This window comes from Artemia franciscana, chromosome 20 (genome assembly GCF_032884065.1).
Source record: "Artemia franciscana chromosome 20, ASM3288406v1, whole genome shotgun sequence".
NCBI lineage: Eukaryota > Metazoa > Arthropoda > Branchiopoda > Anostraca > Artemiidae > Artemia > Artemia franciscana.
In genome coordinates this window covers 5,101,132-5,123,510 of record NC_088882.1, presented here as the reverse complement: position 1 = coordinate 5,123,510, position 22,379 = coordinate 5,101,132, and the positions used below count along the sequence as shown (strand labels likewise).

The window sequence follows — 22,379 nt, the reverse complement described above, 5'->3', positions numbered from 1 at the left end:
ATCTTCTAAAACGATTAATTTGATAGGATCACTTCTAAAAAAAATCGTGATTGTTCTTTTGGCAAAAAAGGCAAAAAAGAAAATTACACAGTTTTGTATATAGGAGCTTGAAACTTCTATAGTAGAGTTCTCTAATACGCTGCATCTGATGGTGTGATTTTCATGAAGGTTTTTTGACTTTTAGGTGGTGTTTTCCCTTTTTAAAATTAAGGCAAATTTTTTCAGGCTCGTAGCTTTTGATGGCTAACAATAAACTTGATGAATCTTAAGAATTTAAAATCAGCATTATAAGCCGATTCTTTTTATCTATCTATGCATCTCCAAATTTATTTCTTAGAATTTCGGTTACTATTAAGCCGAGTCACTCCTTACTTACAGTTCATAACATGGACTGTCTGAAACAATATAATCATTTTTGAATAATTCGGTTCATGCACAAAAATAAGTTAATGAGAGCTTTTACCCTGCTTCCCAGATAGTTCTTTTGCTCCTGCAATTACATAATTAGATATTCTCCTTTTTCGTCCAATTTGCATGAAATACAACTTTTGTAATTGATATTCATTAGCAAACTATGTTAATGGATTCTAGCAAACTTCACCTGAAATAATTGCCTAATACTGTTCAATTATCAAAACAGGCTTTTTAAACTAACCATGGAAAATATTGAAATGTGACAGATCAATTACCATCAAATTGAATCATCCGCAAAAAAAATATCCTTATCAAAAATAACAAGTTATATCAAAAATAACTTGTATGACAAAATTGCAACGTGAAACTTAAAGTTTCAGCCGAAGTTGCTAGTGCTTTGAATTTCTATCCTTGTTCTAAATTTATCTATTTAGGAAAAGAGTTTCTAAATACTCAAAATATATTAAAGTACTTTTTCTCATATGTTTCCACGCATAGTGAGGTCTAAATTATTGTTCAGGTTTGATATAGGCTAGTCTGTAAAATAGACAAAGCACCTCTTACTCTTCGCTCAGGAGAAAACTAATTATTTTCTATAATGGCTGTTTATTTCATTCAGTCATAAGGGAATGTACAGAAATTACAATAACTATAAAAAAGGGCGTATCCGAGATTTTTGTTCGGGAGGGGGGTCACAAAAGCTTTGCAAAACACATCAAAAATTTGTTGAAATTCATTTTGTTACTTTTTTACGAAAAGGGGAAAAAACTCAAGGGGGCCTCAAACCGAGTAATACCCCTCCTGGATACGTTACCCACCAATAGAGAAGCTTTTCAGTCACTGGAGTAACAACCATACCAAATTTATCCACGAAGAATCTTATGCAAGAATAGTTTACCTAATGTCAAAGACAGAAAAGGGACATAAATGATAAAGACCGTGATGTATAGCAATTAGCTAAAGGTTTTAAAAAGAATATAAAGGCTAGAAAAAATTTCTTGACATCTCTATCCTATCCATATTCAGGATCCTATCATATCCATATAACAGGTTGAGTGGAATTGTTTACTGGTTTTTTAATATAATTATTTATATCAGTTTTAATTAGATTTAAATATAGGGTATTAAGTGAATATTCCCCCAAATCCCTATTTAAAGAAGTATTGCCACCAATTTTGATTCTAATTTCAATTGCCTCTCGAACAACCTGTTTTATACCTAATTCATTGCTAATGGGGCATGGTGGGAGCTTCCCATGGTAAACAATTACAAATCTAGCCTTTAAAAGAATTTAAAGGCTAGAAAAAATTTATTGACATCTCTATCTTTTACTGACATCTCTAAAAGTCCAAGTCCTGAAGTAAAATTTGTTTTTATAAAACTCAAAGTTTCATATAAAAAAAAAATCAGTTCCAAACATTATTTTATGAAAATATTATTTGGTTTTGATACGGAAGGGGGTTATTTTTTGAAGGGGAGAAACTAAAACAATAGAACATTAATGAGATTTGCTTCAAAGGCTAGATTCGCTGAAAGTTCTATCCCCATTGGTATGTCCAATCCTCAAATATAAAAATGACAGGTGGACAAAACTTGTTTGTATACAAATCTTTAAATAGTAATACCAGGGAAGCTAAAGGTCCTAAGTCAAGGTTATTCACACAAAAAGTCATTGCTGTTGGCTGGATCGTTCAATGATGTACATTGGTGCTGTCCCAGTCCAAATTAGCTCAAGGTCATTGTTATTGGAGGATAGTCCATGGTCATTCATACAAATTTTTATTTTAATAATACAAGGAGCTTACTAAAACTACATTAAATAGAAATTTATCTATTGGAATATGCTAAATATGCAGAATATGCTGCAGTAGAAAAGCCAAACAATTGTTTTTTATTGAAATTTTTGAAAAAGATGGAATTTTTCTTTTAAAATACCAAACAGTATTCTAAGTTAGTCTTGACAATATACAAGCTAACAAGGAAAAGTGCCTGCTTTAGTATTTAAATTTCCAGTAGGTCAACTGGATAAAATCTTTAATTTCATTAAAAGATAGAATGTTTTCTAAAAAATGAAGTCAGACCAAGAACTAAACTCAGTTTTACTTACTTTCCAAATTCATAATTTGAAATCAAATAAAACATTAAATTACCTTGGTGAAAAAATGCACACCCGCGCATTCCAGCAAAGTGCACATACAATAGCCAAAACTCATCAGGAGATACCAATCCAATGCGGTTGCATAATGCACTTTAGGTAAGTTAGTTCTGGAATCCACGCTTATTGTTGCAACTGTCAATACCGCAGTTATGCCTGGGAGAGAAATATAAAGTAGTTCCTTGGCACTCAAATAAAAAAAAAGAAAAAAGAAAACGATAGAGAGAGAAAAAAGGAAGTGCTTTCAAGTGAAAGTAAAGAGTGACAATAAAAATCAACACAACCAATAACCATCATGTTTAAAAGGTCTGCCATTCTTCTTGATCCTCTACTCTTTATGTTGAAGTTTATTAATAGCTTAACTCAAAGTATTTTAGAGCTAAAAAATATAGGAAGCTATTGACTGCAAGTGTTTTACCGAGATTGACCGGTTTTAACTAAATTTTTAATTATTTGAAGCATAAGAGAATAAAAAAGGCATTTCACTCTCGCGTCTTTGTGAAAAAAAAATAGAAAACTTGTTTTTTACAATTGAGAGTAAAGAGCAATATTAGAACTTAACAAGAATATAAATCATTACGCATTTAGGGGATTGCCCCTTCTCAATACCTCGTTCTTTAAGCAATAGTTTTTTAATACTTTTAAAATTGTTACAGATAAAGAACCGTTGTGTTTCAGGCGTACTTCTAAAAAAGGATTGGGACAAAATTCAAACTTTACCATAATATGTGAGGCATTGAGGAGGGGCCGCCCACACTCATATATGTGATACTTCCTTCTCTACTTACGTTTTCTATAAATTCATATTTTTTTTAAACATATCTATTGGGATGTTTGTAAACATGAATGATGTAAAATCGCTCTGGAATCATGGAGAAAATGAACTTGGGGGTTTTCTGGATCACTTTAATCCATATTACCGAAATCCACAGTTTACCTTAGAAATTGAATTTGCAAGTAAATTACCATTTCTGGATGTATTAATTATTCGTAGCATTGATAAACCGGATTTCACAATTCACAAAAAACCAATCCAATACTGTTGCATAATGCACTTTAGGTAAGTTAGTTCTGGAATACACACTTATTGTTGTAACTGTTAATACCGCAGTTATGCCTGGGAGAGAAATATAAAGTAGTTCCTTGGCGCTCAAATAAAAAAAGAAAATGATAGAGAGAGAAAAAAGGAAGTGCTTTTAAGTGAAAGTAAGAGTGACAATAAAAATCAAAACAACCAATAACCATCATGTTTAAAAGGTCTGCCACTCTCCTTGATCCTCTACTCTTTATGTTGAAGTTTATTAATTGCTTAACTCAAAGTATTTTAGAGCGCAAAAAATTATAGGAAATTATTGACTGCAAGTGTTCTATGTACCGAATTTATTTACCGAGATTGACTGATTTTAACCAAGATTTTATTATTTGAAGCATAAGTGAATAAAAAAGGCATTTCACTCTCGCGTCTTTGCGAAATAAAATAAAAAACATTTTTTTCGGCTGAAAGTAAGGAGCAATATTACAACTTAACAAGAATAGAAATTATTACACATTTAGGGGATTCCCTTCTCAACACATTGTGCTTTAAGCAAACATTTTTAACACTTTTAAAAAAGCTTCTTATTGTTACAGATAAAGAACCGTTGTGTTTCAGGCGTACTTCTAAAAAAGGATTGGGACAAAATTCAAACTTTACCATAATATGTGAGGCATTGAGGAGGGGCCGCCCACACTCATATATGTGATACTTCCTTCTCTACTTACGTTTTCTATAAATTCATATTTTTTTTAAACATATCTATTGGGATGTTTGTAAACATGAATGATGTAAAATCGCTCTGGAATCATGGAGAAAATGAACTTGGGGGTTTTCTGGATCACTTTAATCCATATTACCGAAATCCACAGTTTACCTTAGAAATTGAATTTGCAAGTAAATTACCATTTCTGAATGTATTAATTATTCGTAGCATTGATAAACCGGATTTCACAATTCACAAAAAACCAATCCAATACTGTTGCATAATGCACTTTAGGTAAGTTAGTTCTGGAATACACACTTATTGTTGTAACTGTTAATACCGCAGTTATGCCTGTAGTTCCTTGGCGCTCAAATAAAAAAAGAAAATGATAGAGAGAGAATAAAGGAAGTGCTTTTAAGTGAAAGTAAGAGTGACAATAAAAATCAAAACAACCAATAACCATCATGTTTAAAAGGTCTGCCACTCTCCTTGATCCTCTACTCTTTATGTTGAAGTTTATTAATTGCTTAACTCAAAGTATTTTAGAGCGCAAAAAATTATAGGAAATTATTGACTGCAAGTGTTCTATGTACCGAATTTATTTACCGAGATTGACTGATTTTAGCCAAGATTTTATTATTTGAAGCATAAGTGAATAAAAAAGGCATTTCACTCTCGCGTCATTGCGAAATAAAATAAAAAACATTTTTTTCGGCTGAAAGTAAGGAGCAATATTACAACTTAACAAGAATAGAAATTATTACACATTTAGGGGATTCCCTTCTCAACACATTGTGCTTTAAGCAAACATTTTTAACACTTTTAAAAAAGCTTCTTATTGTTATAGATAAAGAACCGTTGTGTTTCAGGCGTACTTCTAAAAAAGGATTGGGACAAAATTCAAACTTTAGCATAATATGTGAGGCATTGAGGAGGGGCTACCCACACTCATATATGTGATACTTCCTTCTCTACTTACGTTTTCTATAAATTCATATTTTTTTTAAACATATCTATTGGGATGTTTGTAAACATGGATGATGTAAAATCGCTCTGGAATCATGGAGAAAATGAACTTGGGGGTTTTCTGGATCACTTTAATCCATATTACCGAAATCCACAGTTTACCTTAGAAATTGAATTTGCAAGTAAATTACCATTTCTGGATGTATTAATTATTCGTAGCAATGATAAACCAGATTTCACAATTCACAAAAAACCAATCCAATACTGTTGCATAATGCACTTTAGGTAAGTTAGTTCTGGAATACACACTTATTGTTGTAACTGTTAATACCGCAGTTATGCCTGGGAGAGAAATATAAAGTAGTTCCTTGGCGCTCAAATAAAAAAAGAAAATGATAGAGAGAGAAAAAAGGAAGTGCTTTTAAGTGAAAGTAAGAGTGACAATAAAAATCAAAACAACCAATAACCATCATGTTTAAAAGGTCTGCCACTCTCCTTGATCCTCTACTCTTTATGTTGAAGTTTATTAATTGCTTAACTCAAAGTATTTTAGAGCGCAAAAAATTATAGGAAATTATTGACTGCAAGTGTTCTATGTACCGAATTTATTTACCGAGATTGACTGATTTAAACCAAGATTTTATTATTTGAAGCATAAGTGAATAAAAAAGGCATTTCACTCTCGCGTCTTTGCGAAATAAAATAAAAAAACATTTTTTTCGGCTGAAAGTAAGGAGCAATATTACAACTTAACAAGAATAGAAATTATTACACATTTAGGGGATTCCCTTCTCAACACATTGTGCTTTAAGCAAACATTTTTAACACTTTTAAAAAAGCTTCTTATTGTTACAGATAAACAACCTTTATGTTGTAGTTGTAGTCCTAAAAAAAGAATTGAGACAAAATTCAAACTTTAGCATAAAGTGTGAGGTATTGAGGAGGGGCAACTCACACTCATATATGTGATATTTCCTTTCCTACTTACGTTTCCTATAAATTCGTATTTTTTAAACATATCTATTGCGGGTAGTACACGGATGATGTAAAATTGCTCTGGAATTATGGGGAAAATGAACTTGGGGGTATTCTGGATCAAATTGATGCATATTACCAAAATCTACAGTTTACTTTAGAAATAAAAATTGCAAATAAATTACCGTTTCTGGATGTATTAATTAATCGCAGCATTGATAGACTGGATTTTAAAATTTACAGAAAACCCACACAGATCAATAGATATCTACATTTTAAATCCAATCACCCCACAACTTAATAATGCTGTTGTTACCTCTCTTGCCCAGTGTTCACCACAGATGAGCTAAACTTTATTAGACATATTTTTTGGAAACGGTCATCCTATTGCCTTTATTGATAATAAAATTAGCCGAAGAATGGCAGTACACACTCGTAAAATCAAGGGTCTTTTACCATGGGAAGCTCCCACCATGCCATTACCAATGATTTAGGCATAAAACAGGTTGTTTGAGAGGCAATTGAAATTTAAATCAAAATTAATAGCAATACTTCTTTAAATAGGGATTTGGGGAATATTCATTTAATACCTTATATACAAATCTAATTAAAACTGATGTAAATAATTATATTAAAAAAAAACAGTAAACAATTCCACTCAACCTGTTACGGATAGACCTTCTAGGCTAGCTGCCAAAAAGGCAAGATTAGCTTTAAGAGCTTCTTTGTAAATGTTTTTTATTCCATTTTAATGGATTGTCTTTTTTCACTTCGCTTGATCTACCAGTCCTGGTTTAACATCCTTGAAGTAATGACACTAGGGCTGTTTTGGAAATATTTTAGTCTTAAGGATTGTAGTCTTATGTGAGTTCTTTTATATTCGTTTTTTCTTCATTTGGCTTTCTGAAGACGGCTTTTGGATAAAGGGTCGAAATATTCATTTAAAGTTGCGTTCCACTGTCTTATATAAAAAAAAATCCCTATTTTTCTACTTGTTGTTTAGGATGGAAAGGTAGTGTGGTGTTTGTCGCTATTTACAAACATAAATTACCACAAACAGGAATAGCTCTAATACCCCTAAGTCCTCTAAATGTCAGAGTGTCATTTGCACATTACTACAAACTGTCTTATTTTGAGCAAACATATAAACTCGCTTCTATTTTCGAAAAGGAAAAAAAAAAAAAAAAAAACAAGTCTCTTCAACTGAAAATAAGGGGTAATATTAAAACTAAAAACGAACAGAAATTATTACGTATATAAAGGGGATTGACACCTCCTCAACACCTCGCTCTCTGCGTGAAAGTTTTTGAGTACTTTTAACAATGCTTCATATTGTTTTAATGGAACGAATCTTGTGTTTCAGGAGTTGGGGAGTTGGGACAAAATTTAAACTTTAGCGCAGAAAGCAAGGTATTGAGGAAGAGGCATTCCCCTTCGTATATATAATAATTTCTGTTTGTTTTAAGTTTTAATGTTGCTCCTTATTTTCAGTTGAAAAAACTCGTTTTTTTAATTTAATTTCTGATCGTTTTTAAATAATGCCAGGAAATATGGCCTCACCTCCACGGAGAAATCCCCTGCAATGGAAATATCCTATAGACAACTCAATTCCAGTAAAAGTTTATCCCACACAATTACCCTTAACTACTCTACGCGTAAAATTGAGACGGAAAAACGAAAGCGAGATATATAAGAAGAATTTTTTATAAGAATTCTGGCAAATTTCCCCAGTGTATAATTTCCCCTGACAATTTCACTCCCTGGAAACTTCCCTCCCCGGGGAAATTCACCCCTGGAAATACTCCCAGCAGAAAATTCTCCCCCCCCCATCCGAAAATGTATACTTACTTCCCACTAACAAATACTTTGCGTAAACAATGGGCAAATTTTAGAACGTTTAATGTCTATTCAAATGAGCCATCTCACGGTATTCTAAGACCACTGAGTCGATACAATCACCCCTGGGGAAAAAAAAGAAAAAAAACACGTTCATGATCTGCCTCTTACAAAAAAAAAAAAAAAAAAAATTCGCCATTCCTGCAGATACGAGCTTGAAACCTGTACAGTAGCGTTTTCTGATGCGCTGAATCTGATGGCTTAAGTTTTGGTGAGAATCCATGAGTTTTAAGGGCTTGCCCCTTTTTTTCGAAAATCAAGCAAATTTTCTCAGGGTTGTAGTTCTTAACGGGCATAGCTAGACTTTATGAAAATTACATATTTGAAAACTGCACAATAAAACAACTCTTTTGATACACCCATTGGTATCAAAATTCCGTTTTTTTTTAGTTTCAGTTACTATTGAGTCGGGTTGCTCCTTGCTTACAGTTCGTTACTACAAACTGTTTGATAATATGCGTAAACAATATGGTCAAATTCCATTAGGCTTCACTGGTATAAGAAGGGTGTTGCCCCCTCCAAAACACTTCGCTTTTCACGCTGCTTAATATTTAATGTGCTTAGTACTTAAATTGCTGCTTAGTACTTAATGTACTTATACTAATGTTACCTAATTTAATCATACGTGATGTTATTAATGCTACATGTAAACAATATGGAAAATTCCAAATTTATTGCCCTTACTGATATATAAAGGGTTTCTTCCCCCTTAAATACCTATCTCTTCGCGTTAAATTGTTATTTATTCCCTTAAAAGTTTTCTTAATGGTCTAAAAAAGTGAGCTTTGTGTTTTAGGAGTCGTTATTAATGAATTGGGATAAAATCTATACATTAGCCTAAAGAGCGTGATTTCAAGAAGGGGAAATTATTCCGTATATGATGTCCTCTCCTCTCCTCAATACCATGCTCTTAACGCTATAATTGTTAGGACTTTTGAAAAAGCTTCTTATTTTAATTAACGGCCCGTGTTTCTGTAGCCGTTCTGTAAAAACGGGACAAACAGTCAATCTTTAGTGTAAAAAGCAAGGCATTGAATATGGGGCTACCCTTCATATACGGAATAGTTTCTGCTTCGTTTAAGTTTTAATGTTTCTCTTTACTTTGAGTTAAAAAGAAAATCTTGTTTTATTGATTTAATTTCTGATCGTTTTTCAAATAATAGTAATAAATCTGCCACACCCTCAATGAAAGATACATCCTCCCTCAAGGGAAACTCCTCCCTGGTAATTTTATATGTCTAATGCACCCCCCTGCAAATTCCCTCGAGACAGTTCCATCCTTACTGACCCTCTCACCGTAAAATGTCTTGCAGACGATTAAGCATGACAAATTCTTCTTTGCATACTTCCATTTGAAATAGAATTTAGCCTCTAATCGGTTTACCAATCACTACGGAAACGCCCCCTTCCGTGGAATTTTCTTCTGGAAATCAAAACCCGCGGAAAATAGCTCCTGAATATTTCCCCTGGAACATCTCCACATGCAAAATTGAGCTGGCAAAAATAATATAAGATAATTAACAAGAATTCCGTAAAGGAATTCATTCAAATCCCCCCAGGGTAAAATATTCCCTGGAATTTCCCCCAAAAAATTTTCCACCCCAAGGAAGATTCTTCCAATGGAAATCTACCCGAAGCACAAATTACCTCTCCCCCCTGAAAAATGTCTGTATACTCCCCAATAACACATACTATATGTAACCAATGGGCAAGTTTCATAACTAACAGGCCTCTCCCCACGAACTGTGGGATATCATTTGACCCTTAAAAATATATTTAATTGATCTTTAAGCAAAACTGAACAAAATGTCTGTCTCAAAATGTTGATCCTTTGGCTTTGTGAAATAAATGGGCGTAGAAGGGGGCTAGTTGCCCTCCAATCTGTTCGAATGCGCCCTCTCCTGATCTCCGAGGACAATTGTTTTTTGTTAGTTTTTGCTCCAGCTTTTTGTCACTTAAAACTGGCACTAGAAATTTAAATTTCTAGTTGAATGCCCTTTTCCGATCTCTTTGGACCATTATTTTAACACGATCACCCCTGGAAAAAAAACAACAACAAAAAAACAACAACAAAATCAACAAATAAACACGCAACCGTGATCTGTCTTCTTTCAAAAATAGCAAAATTCCACATTTTTGTATATAGGAGGTTGAAACTTCTGGTACGCTGCATCTGATAGTGTGATTTTCATCAAGATTCCTTGAATTTTAGGGGGTGTTTCCCCTCTATTTAAAAAATCAGGGAACTTTTTCAGCCTCTTAACTTTTGATGGGTAGCACTAAACTTGGTGAATAACTTGGTGAATAAAAAGACATTCTTGTAAAATCGAAGAAGATACTTCATAATGTGAGGCTACTGATAAGCCCTCAAATATTGTCTATCTTCCGTATATCCCAAAGATCACAACAAAATTAAAAAATATTTGCACAAAAATAATCTGTACGTAGTTTTTACTAATAATTTTAAAATCATCAATTTCTTAAATTCGGGTAAAGATAAGACACCAGTTACTCGCCAAAGAGGGGTCTATCAAATACCATGTGATTGCGGAAAATACTATGTCGGCAGGACCCATCAGAATCTAGACAAACGGTTACAACAGCATAAAAATGACATAGACAAGGCCTTAATTTCAAATAGTTCCAACAATTCCTTTGATTCTGCTTTAGGTTGGTATATATTTAATAATCCGTCCCACATGATACTTTTTGAAAACTCTTCACTCATTAGTAATGATTTGGGAATAAAACAGGTGGTTCGAGAATCAATCGAAATTAATCTCAAAATAAATAATAATAATTCTTTGAACAGGGACTTGGGGGATTACTCACTAAATTCTTTATACTCAAATTTAATTAAAAATGATCTAACAAAATATTTTACTAAACCGATTTATAATAGTACTGAACCAACTACGAAAAGGCCTTTGAGACAGGCTGCTAAACAAGCAAGATTAGCTTTAAGAAACTGCATCTAATCATTTTATTCTCTTCAGAACTAATATTCTCATTTCATTTTTTTCGCCAGTCCTGGTGGAACTTCGTTGAAGTAAGGATGCTAGGGCTGTTTTTAAAAAAATATTTTAAAAAGTGTTTTTAATTATTCAGTTTTAATCCTCACAATTTGATGTAAGTTCTTTTATATATATATATATATATATATATATATATATATATATATATATATATATATATATATATATATATATATATATATAGTTTCTCTCTTATTCTTGTATTGTGCTGAAGATGGCCCTTGGACATAGGGCCGAAATATCTACAGAAATAATTTCCACTGTCTTGAAATTTTCCCTATTGTCTCTACGTTGTGTTTGTTTGTTATGGAAAGGCAGTGTGGTCTTCGTCGCGATTTTCGTCTAGCTTATGGGGAGCAGTTGACCTATGATATCTTTTATTTTATTAGTCTAGGTAAAAAACATGCTAATATTATCAATCAACAAATTTTTTTAGAATCCTGTAGAAATGAAAACCTTATTCCCAAGTCTTTAAGATATAAATTACATTTAAATACCCGGAAAGAAGCGCAATTTGCCCATACACTACAGTTAAAAACCCTAGTCCATATTATTAAGGACAAAAAACAGAAACAACATATTATTTCTTCAGAGAGAAAATCGTTGGAAACTTTTTTGCTGGAAAACCTGTCCACCGTTGATTTTGCTCAAGTTGTTAGATTAGAAAAAAATTTGTTTAGCCACGATTTTCGCTTGTCCAAGGAACGCCTCTATAAAAAATTGGAAGGCTGACGAAATGAATCTTCGATGAGAAACCGTATTTATTCTCCAAGATTCACTCCTGGACCTGCTATCGTTAACCTCTCTTCTAAAACATTGGAACCCCAGGAAATCGAAACACTAGTAAAAGGTCCAAAATTTTCTTTTCTACCGAAACAGGTTCTTGTGGCAGATATAGTTTCCTCTCTAGAGTCCGCTTTGCATAAACGCTATCCTTCTGTCTCTAACCCGGATGAAGTTAGATCTGGTCTTATAAATATCCTCTATAACAGCCAAAAAAAGTTTAAGCCTCCTACCAATTCCACACCGGAAAATTTGCACGACATAAAAATACTATCTAATCTCCGAAAAGATCCTTCTATTACAATAACTAAAGCAGACAAAAGCAATTCACTTGCTGTCATGAATACGACAGACTATGACAACAAAATTCTTTCGCATTTAAATGACACAATTACATATCAAACAATAACTCATGATCCTACTGATCAGTTCACTAATAATATTATAAATGAATTAAAGCAGCTAAAACAAAATGGTAAAATCACCCCACAACTATACAATAAATTTTTTCCCCGTGGTAGTTTCTGTCCTAAACTCTACGGTTTACCAAAAATACATAAACAGGGTATTCCCCTAAGACCTATTGTAGCTTGTACTAAAGCCCCCGCTGCCAATATTGGAAAATGGCTTTGTACAGCTTTCAAACCTTTATTGTATTCTCAAAATTCATATATTCGTAACTCGGCAGATTTGGTTAAAAAACTTAGCAACACAAGTATTTCAGAAAACACAATAGTTAGTAGTTTCGACATTGTTTCAATGTATACAAATATAGATGTAACTATTTCAGAGGAATTATTAAAAAACAAAATAGAAGAAAATTACCACCTGATCGAGACTTCAACGAAAGGAATTGATTGTGAAGTGTTAATGACTCTTGTTAAAATTTGTAATAAGTTTTCTATGTATTTTCAATTTCGCGATTCTTTTTATCAGCAAAAAAATGGGTTACCCATGGGAGCACCTTTATCCGGGCTACTAGCAAATATTTACGTCGAGAATCTTGAGAATTGGGCATTGAATTCTTATTTTTTAAAACACGTCTATTGGGGTCGTTACATGGATGACGTAATTTCACTTTGGAATTATGGGGAAGCTGAGCTTCGGGGCTTCTTAGATCATTTTAACACTTATGACCGAAATTTGCAGTTCACCCTAGAAGTTGAAATTGAAAATAAACTTCCGTTTTTAGATGTATTAATTATTCGCAATGCTGATGAACTGGATTTTACTATATATCGAAAGCCAACACAAAACAATAGATATCTTCACTTTAATTCAAATCACCCCCTACAAGTTAAAAGAGCAGTTGTAACTTCCCTTATTGATCGTGCCCTGAATATTTGCTCCAATTCATATATAAATGCAGAAATAAACTTTATCAGAGATATTCTTTTTGGTAATGGATACCCCATTCCTTTTGTCAATAAAATAATTAACCGTAGAATAAAAAGACATTCTTGTAAAATCGAAGAAGATACTTTACAATGTGAGGCAACTGATAAGCCCTCAAATATTGTCTATCTTCCGTATATCCCAAAGATCACAACAAAATTAAAAAATATTTGCAAAAAAAATAATCTGTACGTAGTTTTTACTAATAATTTTAAAATCATCAATTTCTTAAATTCGGGTAAAGATAAGACCCCAGTTACTCGCCAAAGAGGGGTCTATCAAATACCATGTGATTGCGGAAAATACTATGTCGGCAGGACCCATCAGAATCTAGACAAACGGTTACAACAGCATAAAAATGACATAGACAAGGCCTTAATTTCAAATAGTTCCAACAACTCCTTTGATTCTGCTTTAGGTTGGCATATATTTAATAATCCGTCCCACATGATACTTTTTGAAAACTCTTCACTCATTAGTAATGATTTGGGAATAAAACAGGTGGTTCGAGAATCAATCGAAATTAATCTCAAAATAAATAATAATATTTCTTTGAACAGGGACTTGGGGGAATACTCACTAAATTCTTTATACTCAAATTTAATTAAAAATGATCTAACAAAATATTTTACTAAACCGATTTATAATAGTACTGAACCAACTACGAAAAGGCCTTTGAGACAGGCTGCTAAACAAGCAAAATTAGCTTTAAGAAATTGCATCTAATCATTTTATTCTCTTCAATTTGAATGGGCTTGTATTCTCATTTCATTTTTTTCGCCAGTCCTGGTTGAACTTCGTTGAAGTAAGGATGCTAGGGCTATTTTTAAAAAATGTTTTAAAAAGCGTTTTTAATTATTCAGTTTTGATCCTCACAATTTGATGTAAGTTCTTTTATATATATATATATATATAGTTTCTCTCTTATTCTTGTATTGTGCTGAAGACGGCGCTTGGACATAGGGCCGAAATATCTACAGAAATAATTTCCACTGTCTTGAAATTTTCCCTATTGTCTCTACGTTGTATTTGTTTGTTACTTACAGTTCATTACCACCAACTGCGTAAATAAAAAAAATAAGAACTATTATTTCCATTTAAACATGTGAACCTGACTGATGTTCCATTATAATTGAAATCTTCCATTATAATGGAAGAACCCAGCGTGTCGAGCCGGGGATAACCTCAACAGCTTGACTCTAGTCCGGCATTGTGGAGCGACATGCATGAGAGGTGTAGCATAAGTGGGAGATGGTAACGACGGTAATGAGGGGGGAATTAATGCCTGCTTTTTCTTCTCACTCATTTAGACTATCTGTCTTGGCTTTGTCTACAATTAGCCATCACTTGATGCCCCATAACTATTCCATTTTAATTCAAAACTATTCTATTTAGTGTCAGAGACGTCCCCTTCCTAATAAAACTTCCCAACAGTTCTCATGAATTGCCCCCTTGCCCTGGCAAGAACATAAATGATTTTTTTTTAAAGTGTGTGGTCCTAAGGAGCGACACAGCTCAATAGTAACCGAAACTCTAAAACACGAAATTTTGATAGTAATAGATATAGCAAAAGAATTGGCTTATTATGTTGATTCCTAATATATAAGATCCATTAAGTTCAGTGTTACTAATCAAAAGCTGTCCAAAAACTAATCGAAAAATTTGCCTGGTTTAAAAAAAAATGGACAAAATACCCCTTAAAAGTCAAGGATTATTAGTGAAAATCATAACACCAGAGTGGGCTTATTCAGAAATCCTCCTGTAGAAGTGCCATGCTCCTATGTTCAAAAATGTGGAATTTGTATTGTTCGCCAGAAGACAGATCCCGGATGCGTGTTTATTTTTTTGTTTATTTTTGTGTTTCTCCTAGGGGTGATCACACCAAATCAATAGTCTTAAAATATCGAGAAAGGGCTCATTTGACTGGAAATTAAAAATTCTAGTGCCCTTTATGAATGACCAAAAAGATTGGAGGGAAACTAGCCTCCTCCCACACAACTTTTTTTCAATAAGTCATCTAATCTATATTTTGAGATAGCCATAAACGCTCAGTAATTATGTCTTCGATTCTAATCTCAAAGCCCCGGAGGAAAGGCTTATAAGTCATGAAATTCGTCCACTGTTTATGTAAAGTAATTGTTACTGGAAGGTATTTTGCACTTTTCTACTAGGGGTCAGGGATGGTGTGGTATTTGTGGGATGCATTTTCCATGTAGGGGGATTCCGGCATGATTTTTAAAAGTCTTTTTCAAATGAAAGTGGGCTAAGAAAACAAATTAAGCCGGAATTGTTCGCAAAAATTTTTTTGGTTTATTTTTCAGCTAGAATGGAATTGTCTGGGAGGCATTGTCCTGGCTGGTAGTTTCTGGAGGTGAAATTTCCAGGGAATTTTACAGGGTGGAAACTTTGCCCCAATTGATATGCAAATTTTGTTTTAATTTCTAATGCACAGTGAGCCAGATCCAAACCTGCATTAGTTGAAAAATGTTCAGAAATAAAAAAAAATAACAAGTTTTTTAAATGAAAGGAAGGAGCAACATTAAAACTTAAAATGAACAAAAATTATTTCGTGTATGAAAGGGGTTGTCCCCTCCTCAACATCTCGTTCTTTAAGCTAAGGTTTGTCTCTGTCACGACTCTGCTGTTTAAAATACTTAAATAAGAACAAAACTTCCACAAAAAAAGTTTCTGAAAGATATGTAAAGAGCTCCATCAAACCAAAAATAATCAAACAGTTCGTGATAACGAACTGTAGTAAGGAGCGACCCGGCTCAATAGTAAACGAAACTCTAAAAAACGGAATTTTGATGCTAAAAGATACATCAAAAGGATAGAATTTTCGTGCTGATTTTAAATATATAAGTTACATCAAATTTATTCTTTGTCATCAAAGGTTACGAGCCTGAGAAAATTTGCCCTATTTTGGAAAATAGGGGAAAACACACCCTAAAAGTCATAGAATATTAACGAAAATCACAACATCGCATTCAGCATATCAGAGAACCCTGTAGCAAAAATTTCAAGCTCCTATCTACAAAAATGTGGAATTTCATATTTTTTGCCAGAAGACAGAGCACGGGTGCGTGTTTATTTGTTTTTCTTTCTTTTCCCCAGGGGTTATCGCATCGACCAAGTGGTCCTGGTATGTCACAAGAGGGCTCAATCTAACGGAATGGAAAAGTTCTAGTGCCCTTTTTAAGTGACAAAAAGAAATTGGAGAATTTTGAGACAGCCATTTTGTTCCGCAGTGTCGAAAACCATAAGAACTATCTCTTTGGGGGTGACTTACTCCCCCACAGTCCGCGGGGGAGGGGCTGCAAGTTACAAACTTTGACCAGTGTTTACACATAGTAATGGTTATTGGGAAGTGTACAGACGTTTTCAGGGGATTTTTTTTCTTGGATAGGGAGGGGGTTGAGGGGAGGGGTTACGTGGAAGGATCTTTCCTCGAAGGAATTTGTCATGGGAGGAGAGAATTTCCATGAAAGGGCGCAGGATTTTCTAATACTATTTAAAAAAAAAACAAAGAAAAGATAAATATGAAAAGGGTTTTTCAACTGAAAGCAAGGAGGAGCATTAAAAGAAAACAAACGGGAATTATTGCGCATATGAGGGGCTCATCTCCCCTTAAATACCTGCTCTTTACGCTAAAGTATTTTTAGTAATTTCAACTATTTCTTCTTCGGCCTTTGTGATTCACGGGCCATTCTTTAAGAATTGGGACACAATTTAAGCTTCAGTGTAAAGAGCGAGGTATTAAAGAGGGAACAAAGCCCCTCATATACGTAATAAAAATATAGCAATATAGAAATTCGTTACGGAAGTTAATTCGGAAGTTAAGTATATTTGTTATTAATAAAAACGTTCTTAAAAAATTAAAAGTTCTAGTTGCCTTTCTAAGTAGACAAAAGATTGAAGGACAACTAAGCCTCCTCCTCCACTCCTTTTTTCTTAAAATCGTCCGATCAAGTCAAGAAAAAGCCATTTAGTCAAAAAAAAAAAAAAAAAAAAAAAAAAATGCAAATTTCGTTCTATGTATTCATGTGCGGAGAGCCAAAATCAAAACATGCATTAATTCAAAAACGTTCAGAAATTAAATAAAAAAAATAAATTTTTAACTGAATGCAAGGAGCGACATTAAAACTTAGAACGAAAAGAAATTACTCCGTATATGAAAGGGACTGTTCCCTCCTCAACGCGCCGCTCTTTACGCTAAAGTTCTTTACTGTTTTAAAAGTAGATTTGAGAAATATCTATCAATTGGCAATTTCTTTGTTTTTTTGTTAATTTACTGCCAATATGGCATTTGGTTAGTTCTTTACTAAGTCACACCTGCTGCTGCAACAATTATGTATATACAAAGTAATTAATGTATCTTACCAAGACTTACTCTGTCAGCTGTTGCTTCTCTGTTTAGCCAAAAAGAAACCCATGAAAGCACGACTATTAAAATACAAGGCACATAAACCTGTATTAAAAAGTATCCGCTATTTCTTCGAAGGTTGAATATCACTTCCAAAACAGAAAATTCACCTGTAAGTACAAGAGTCCTTAGTGTTAAACGTAAAATTATTTATAAAGTCTAACTTGATAAGAAAATAGAAATTACACTCTCATAGCTCAAAGTTTCACCAGTAAATAAAATTAGCCTCTTATGATTATTGCCGTATTTGAATCCCTCTCAAATGCTCATTTTTCCTCACTTGACAATTTTCCAAATTAATTTTTTTAATTTTCGGTTACTATGGGCTTGCGGTCCTTCTTTAATTGATTTCCTCTGACGTTATAACTATGATAGGTAATTTTTTAGTTGAAATGTAACTAAGAGCGTCTTTGAACCTTAAATTGAACAAAATTATTCTGAACAGCGAGGGGGGGGGAGGGTTGCCGCTCAACCCTTTGTGGTGAAATTTTACTAGTTCATGATCGAAAACATTTTATGGTGAACAAATACAACCATTTAGTTGTCGAATATATTTTACTTACTGATTGACTTTCAAACAGTTTGAGTTAAAATAGTGTTGTTTAAAGCAATATTGCGATCAACAAGTCCTTCTAATCATGAGGCATTATAGGAAATACTTTGTCCTGTTCCCCTTGCACTTATTTTGGAGCATTTGCTCTCGATGTATAGGAGAAATAAGTCAAACTATTGCGTAAAAAGCAGGAGAGTTTAGGAGGATAGCCCTCCTCGTATGCATGATAATTTTCACCTGTTGTAAAATTGAATATCACTCTTTAATTTCATTAAATAGCTTTCTTCATTTAATTTCCTCTCATTTTTTTCTATATCTACCGTTATCCTTAATGCTGGGGGAATACTGTTCCCTGAACTCCCACTCTTTAAATTAAAATATATTTAGCTATTTCATGACGATGTTTTGAAATAAAGGACTTGTTTTGAGTACTTGATAAAATTGTGCTACTCTTCTTCTATATTAAGATGTTTCCTTCTAAAGAGCTGCTAAACTGTCCTATTTCCGTTTATCCAATTCTTCCGAAGTGTGTATCATAAAAAAAAACCAAAAATGATAATTTAAAACACTGTTTTCAGCTGGTCAGTTTTTGGGATTTTCTCTTTTAGCCTAAAGGTAATTATATATTTTTATTGTGATCGCACGGAGTCAATAGGTTTGGATGCTGCCAGTTTTTGGAATATGAGAATTTATACACTTTTGTTTATTTTTAGGCTTTGACATGGTACACATCTTTCATATTTTGACAGTTTAGTAAATATGAGATCCCGATTATGACATCAATCTTCTGGAGGGATTAATTCCATTGATTGTTTCCACCCGGTCGACGTTTTCTGTGCTTCATAGGGGGATTCAAAATTAAAATCATGCTGATCAGAGCATTAAAAATAATAGTGATATTTCTATGTTTAAGAGAGAAAATAAAGAAATTATTTTTAGTAAGTATGATTTTTTGGGGGGTGTGGGGGGTGTAAATACACAATTGAATAACTTATTATGGATTCTTGGGGTATCATTTTAATAATTGACTTTGTTTTGTTGCAAGGTTTGTGGTACTGATTAGGATGTGCGATTTGTATTAGTTGTTCTATAATTTATTTAGTCCCGTTTCATATTTTAGTGTATTTTTGCTATCCCTCCCATTCGGACAAGATTTTTACTTTTCATGGTGGCTCTTAATACTGGTGTCGTTTTTTGGTTTAATTACATAAAAAAAACTAGTTTTTTTAACTGAAAGTAAGGAGTGACATTAAAACTTAAAACGAACAGAAATTACTCCGTATATGAAATGGGTTGTCCCCTCCGCAATCCCTCGCTCTTTACGCTAAAGCTTTTAATTGTTTTAAAAAGCAGAATTTTTGCAAAGAGTCAAACTTTAGCGTAAAGAGCGAGGGATTGCGAAGGGGACAACCCATTTCATATACGGAGTAATTTCTGTTTGTTTTAAGTTTTAATGTCACTCCTTACTTTCAGTTAAAAAAACTAGTTTTTTTTATGTAATTTCTGAACGTTTTTGAATTAATGCATGTTTGATTTTGGCTCTCCACACATAAATTATTAAAATGAAATTTGCATATTAATTCCTTTTTTGGCTAAATGGCTTTATCTTAGTTTTGATCAGACGATTTTGAGAAATAAGGGATGGGGAAGGAGGCCTAGTTGCCAAGCAATTTTTCGGTTACATAAAAAGGCAACTATAAATTTTAATTTTAACGATTTTTTTTATTAGTAAAAAATATACTTAACTTAAGAATTAACTTACGTAACAAACTTTTACATTCTTTAATTTTTATTATGTATATGAGGGGGTTTGTACCCTCGTTAATACCTCGTTCTTTACACTAAATTTTGAGTTTTGTCCCAATTCTTTAAGAATGACCCCTGAATCAGAAAGGCCGTAGAATAAATAGTTGAAATTACTAAAAATACTATAGCATAAAGAGTGAGGTATTTATCTCCTCCTAAATACCTTGCTCTTTATGCTAAAGTATTTTTAGAACCCCTCATATGCGTAATAATCTCTGATCGTTTTAAGTTTCAATGCTACTCTTTACTTTCAATTGAAAAAACTTTTCCATGTTTATTTTTTCATTGTTTTCTTTTATGGTAATTTTAGAAAATCCTGTACCCTTTTCATTGAATTTTTGTTCCCCCATGACATATTTCTCCAAGGAAAGATCCTCCCACATAGCCCCCTCCCCTCAACCCCACCCCCAAAACCAAAAAAAAATCCCCTGAAAACGACTGTACACTTCCCAATAACCATTATTATATATAAACACTGGTCGAAGTTTGTAACTTGCAGCCCCTCCCCCAGGGACTGTGGGGGAGTTAGTCATTCCCCAAGACATAGTTATTATGGTTTTTGACTATGCAGAACAAAATGGCTATCTCAAAATTTTGATCTGTTGACTTTGGAGAAAAATGAGCGTGGGAGGGGGCCTAGATGCCCTCCAATTTTTTTGGTCACTTAAAAAGGGCACTAGAACTTTTCATTTCCGTTAGAATGAGCCCTCTTGCGACATTCTAGGACCACTTGGTCGATACGATGACCCCTGGAAAGAAAAAAAAAAAAAATAAAAAAAAAATAAACACGCACCCGTGATTTGTCTTCTGGCAAAAAATACGAAATTCCACATTTTTGTAGATAGGAGCTTGAAAATTTTGCTATAGGGTTCTCTGATACGCCGAATGTGATGGTGTGATTTTCGTTAAGATTCTGTGACTTTTAGAGGGTGCTTTCCCCTATTTTCTAAAATAAGGCAAATTTTTTCAGGCTCGTAACTTTTGATGACAAAGACTAAATTTGATGAAACTTATATATTTAAAATCAGCATGAAAGTCTGATTCTTTTGATGTATATTTTAGCATCAAAAGTCCGTTTTTTAGAGTTTCGTTTACTATTGAGCCGGGTCGCTCCTTACTACAGTTCGTTACCACGAACTGTTTGATTAACATGTCTCTCTGGATTAAAAGGTGGCGACTTCTATCCGTAGTTTGGTACACCCTGGTTTGTCTCGCGGTTTGACCGAAGAGAACATACTTTTTTCCTCCGATCCCTTCAAAACTGTATACGCTAAGGTGTATATTTGTTTTATGTCTGTAGTCTGACGGACTTTTTGAATAGTTATATTTTTTTATTTCAAGGATTAAAGGGAGGGGGAAAAAGCCTTCGGGTTCCCCTTATTCCCTGGGAAGCAGCTTAAAAATATACTTATGATTATTATTAATTTATTACCCGTCAAAAACGGAAAAGACGGAGTATGAAAAAGAAAAAAAAAATTAAACACACTTCAACTACAAACATTATAAAATAACACTAGTCCAGGGGTGGTTGGCTCTTAAAACATTGGCACTGAATTTGGAGATTCTTCTCTCTATGACCATGGAAGGGTTTGTGACCTTGTCTTTCATGTAGATGTCGCCATTGCTGTGCCACAGAGGGAGATGCAGGAGAAACTTGGCATATATGTAGAATGTGCTACAAATAGCTTTGTTTTTGGTAGCTGTTAATATTTTCCAAAAGGGAGCCAGAGAAAGCAGATAGGGGGTAGTAAAAGCATTGTATAGCCAGGCAAGGAGAGGACGGTTGAAACGATACTTATTGGCAACATGTAATCCATAAGACGCTTGTAGACGGGAACAGAAGTGGTTTGTCAGTGCTGAGCGTGTGTCCTATTGCTTTTGAATTTAATGAACTAAGAATGTTACTATGAAACAGCACAGCCTTAGATCATGCGTTTTGAAAAGATATCCATAGCCGTCATAGCACAACCAAGAATTAGCAGCCGACCTACATATTGCGCTCTAGAATGCTTTCAATAAAATTACTAGATAAGCTTTAGCGTAGAGACTAGAAGCTGGGGCCTCGCAGTCCCCATGTGTGCAGGTATTTTTTTTTCAGTTTCAAGGCCAATATAAATTTCATTCAGAAATTTATTTTTCAAAAGTTGTCTGAAATTTAATGGCATGACTGCTTTACTTGCATGACCATTTTCAAAAAAAAGGAAAAACTTTCCAGTTAATAAATTTTGAGACCATGAAA

General features: G+C 33.6%; 1 protein-coding gene across 3 annotated transcripts in view; it reads right to left on the bottom strand.

Annotated features, from left to right (window-relative positions):
• Positions 1-22,379, bottom strand: part of LOC136040349 (gamma-aminobutyric acid receptor alpha-like) — a 143,428-nt gene that overhangs the window by 30,817 nt on the left and 90,232 nt on the right. For all 3 annotated transcript variants that reach the window (XM_065724596.1, XM_065724595.1, XM_065724594.1), the window contains exons 7-8: positions 17,739-17,891; positions 2,565-2,725 (exon numbers count right to left, since the gene is read on the bottom strand). In XM_065724596.1, the coding sequence (XP_065580668.1) occupies positions 2,565-2,725; positions 17,739-17,891 (314 nt within the window). The remainder of the gene's footprint in view (positions 1-2,564; positions 2,726-17,738; positions 17,892-22,379) is intronic.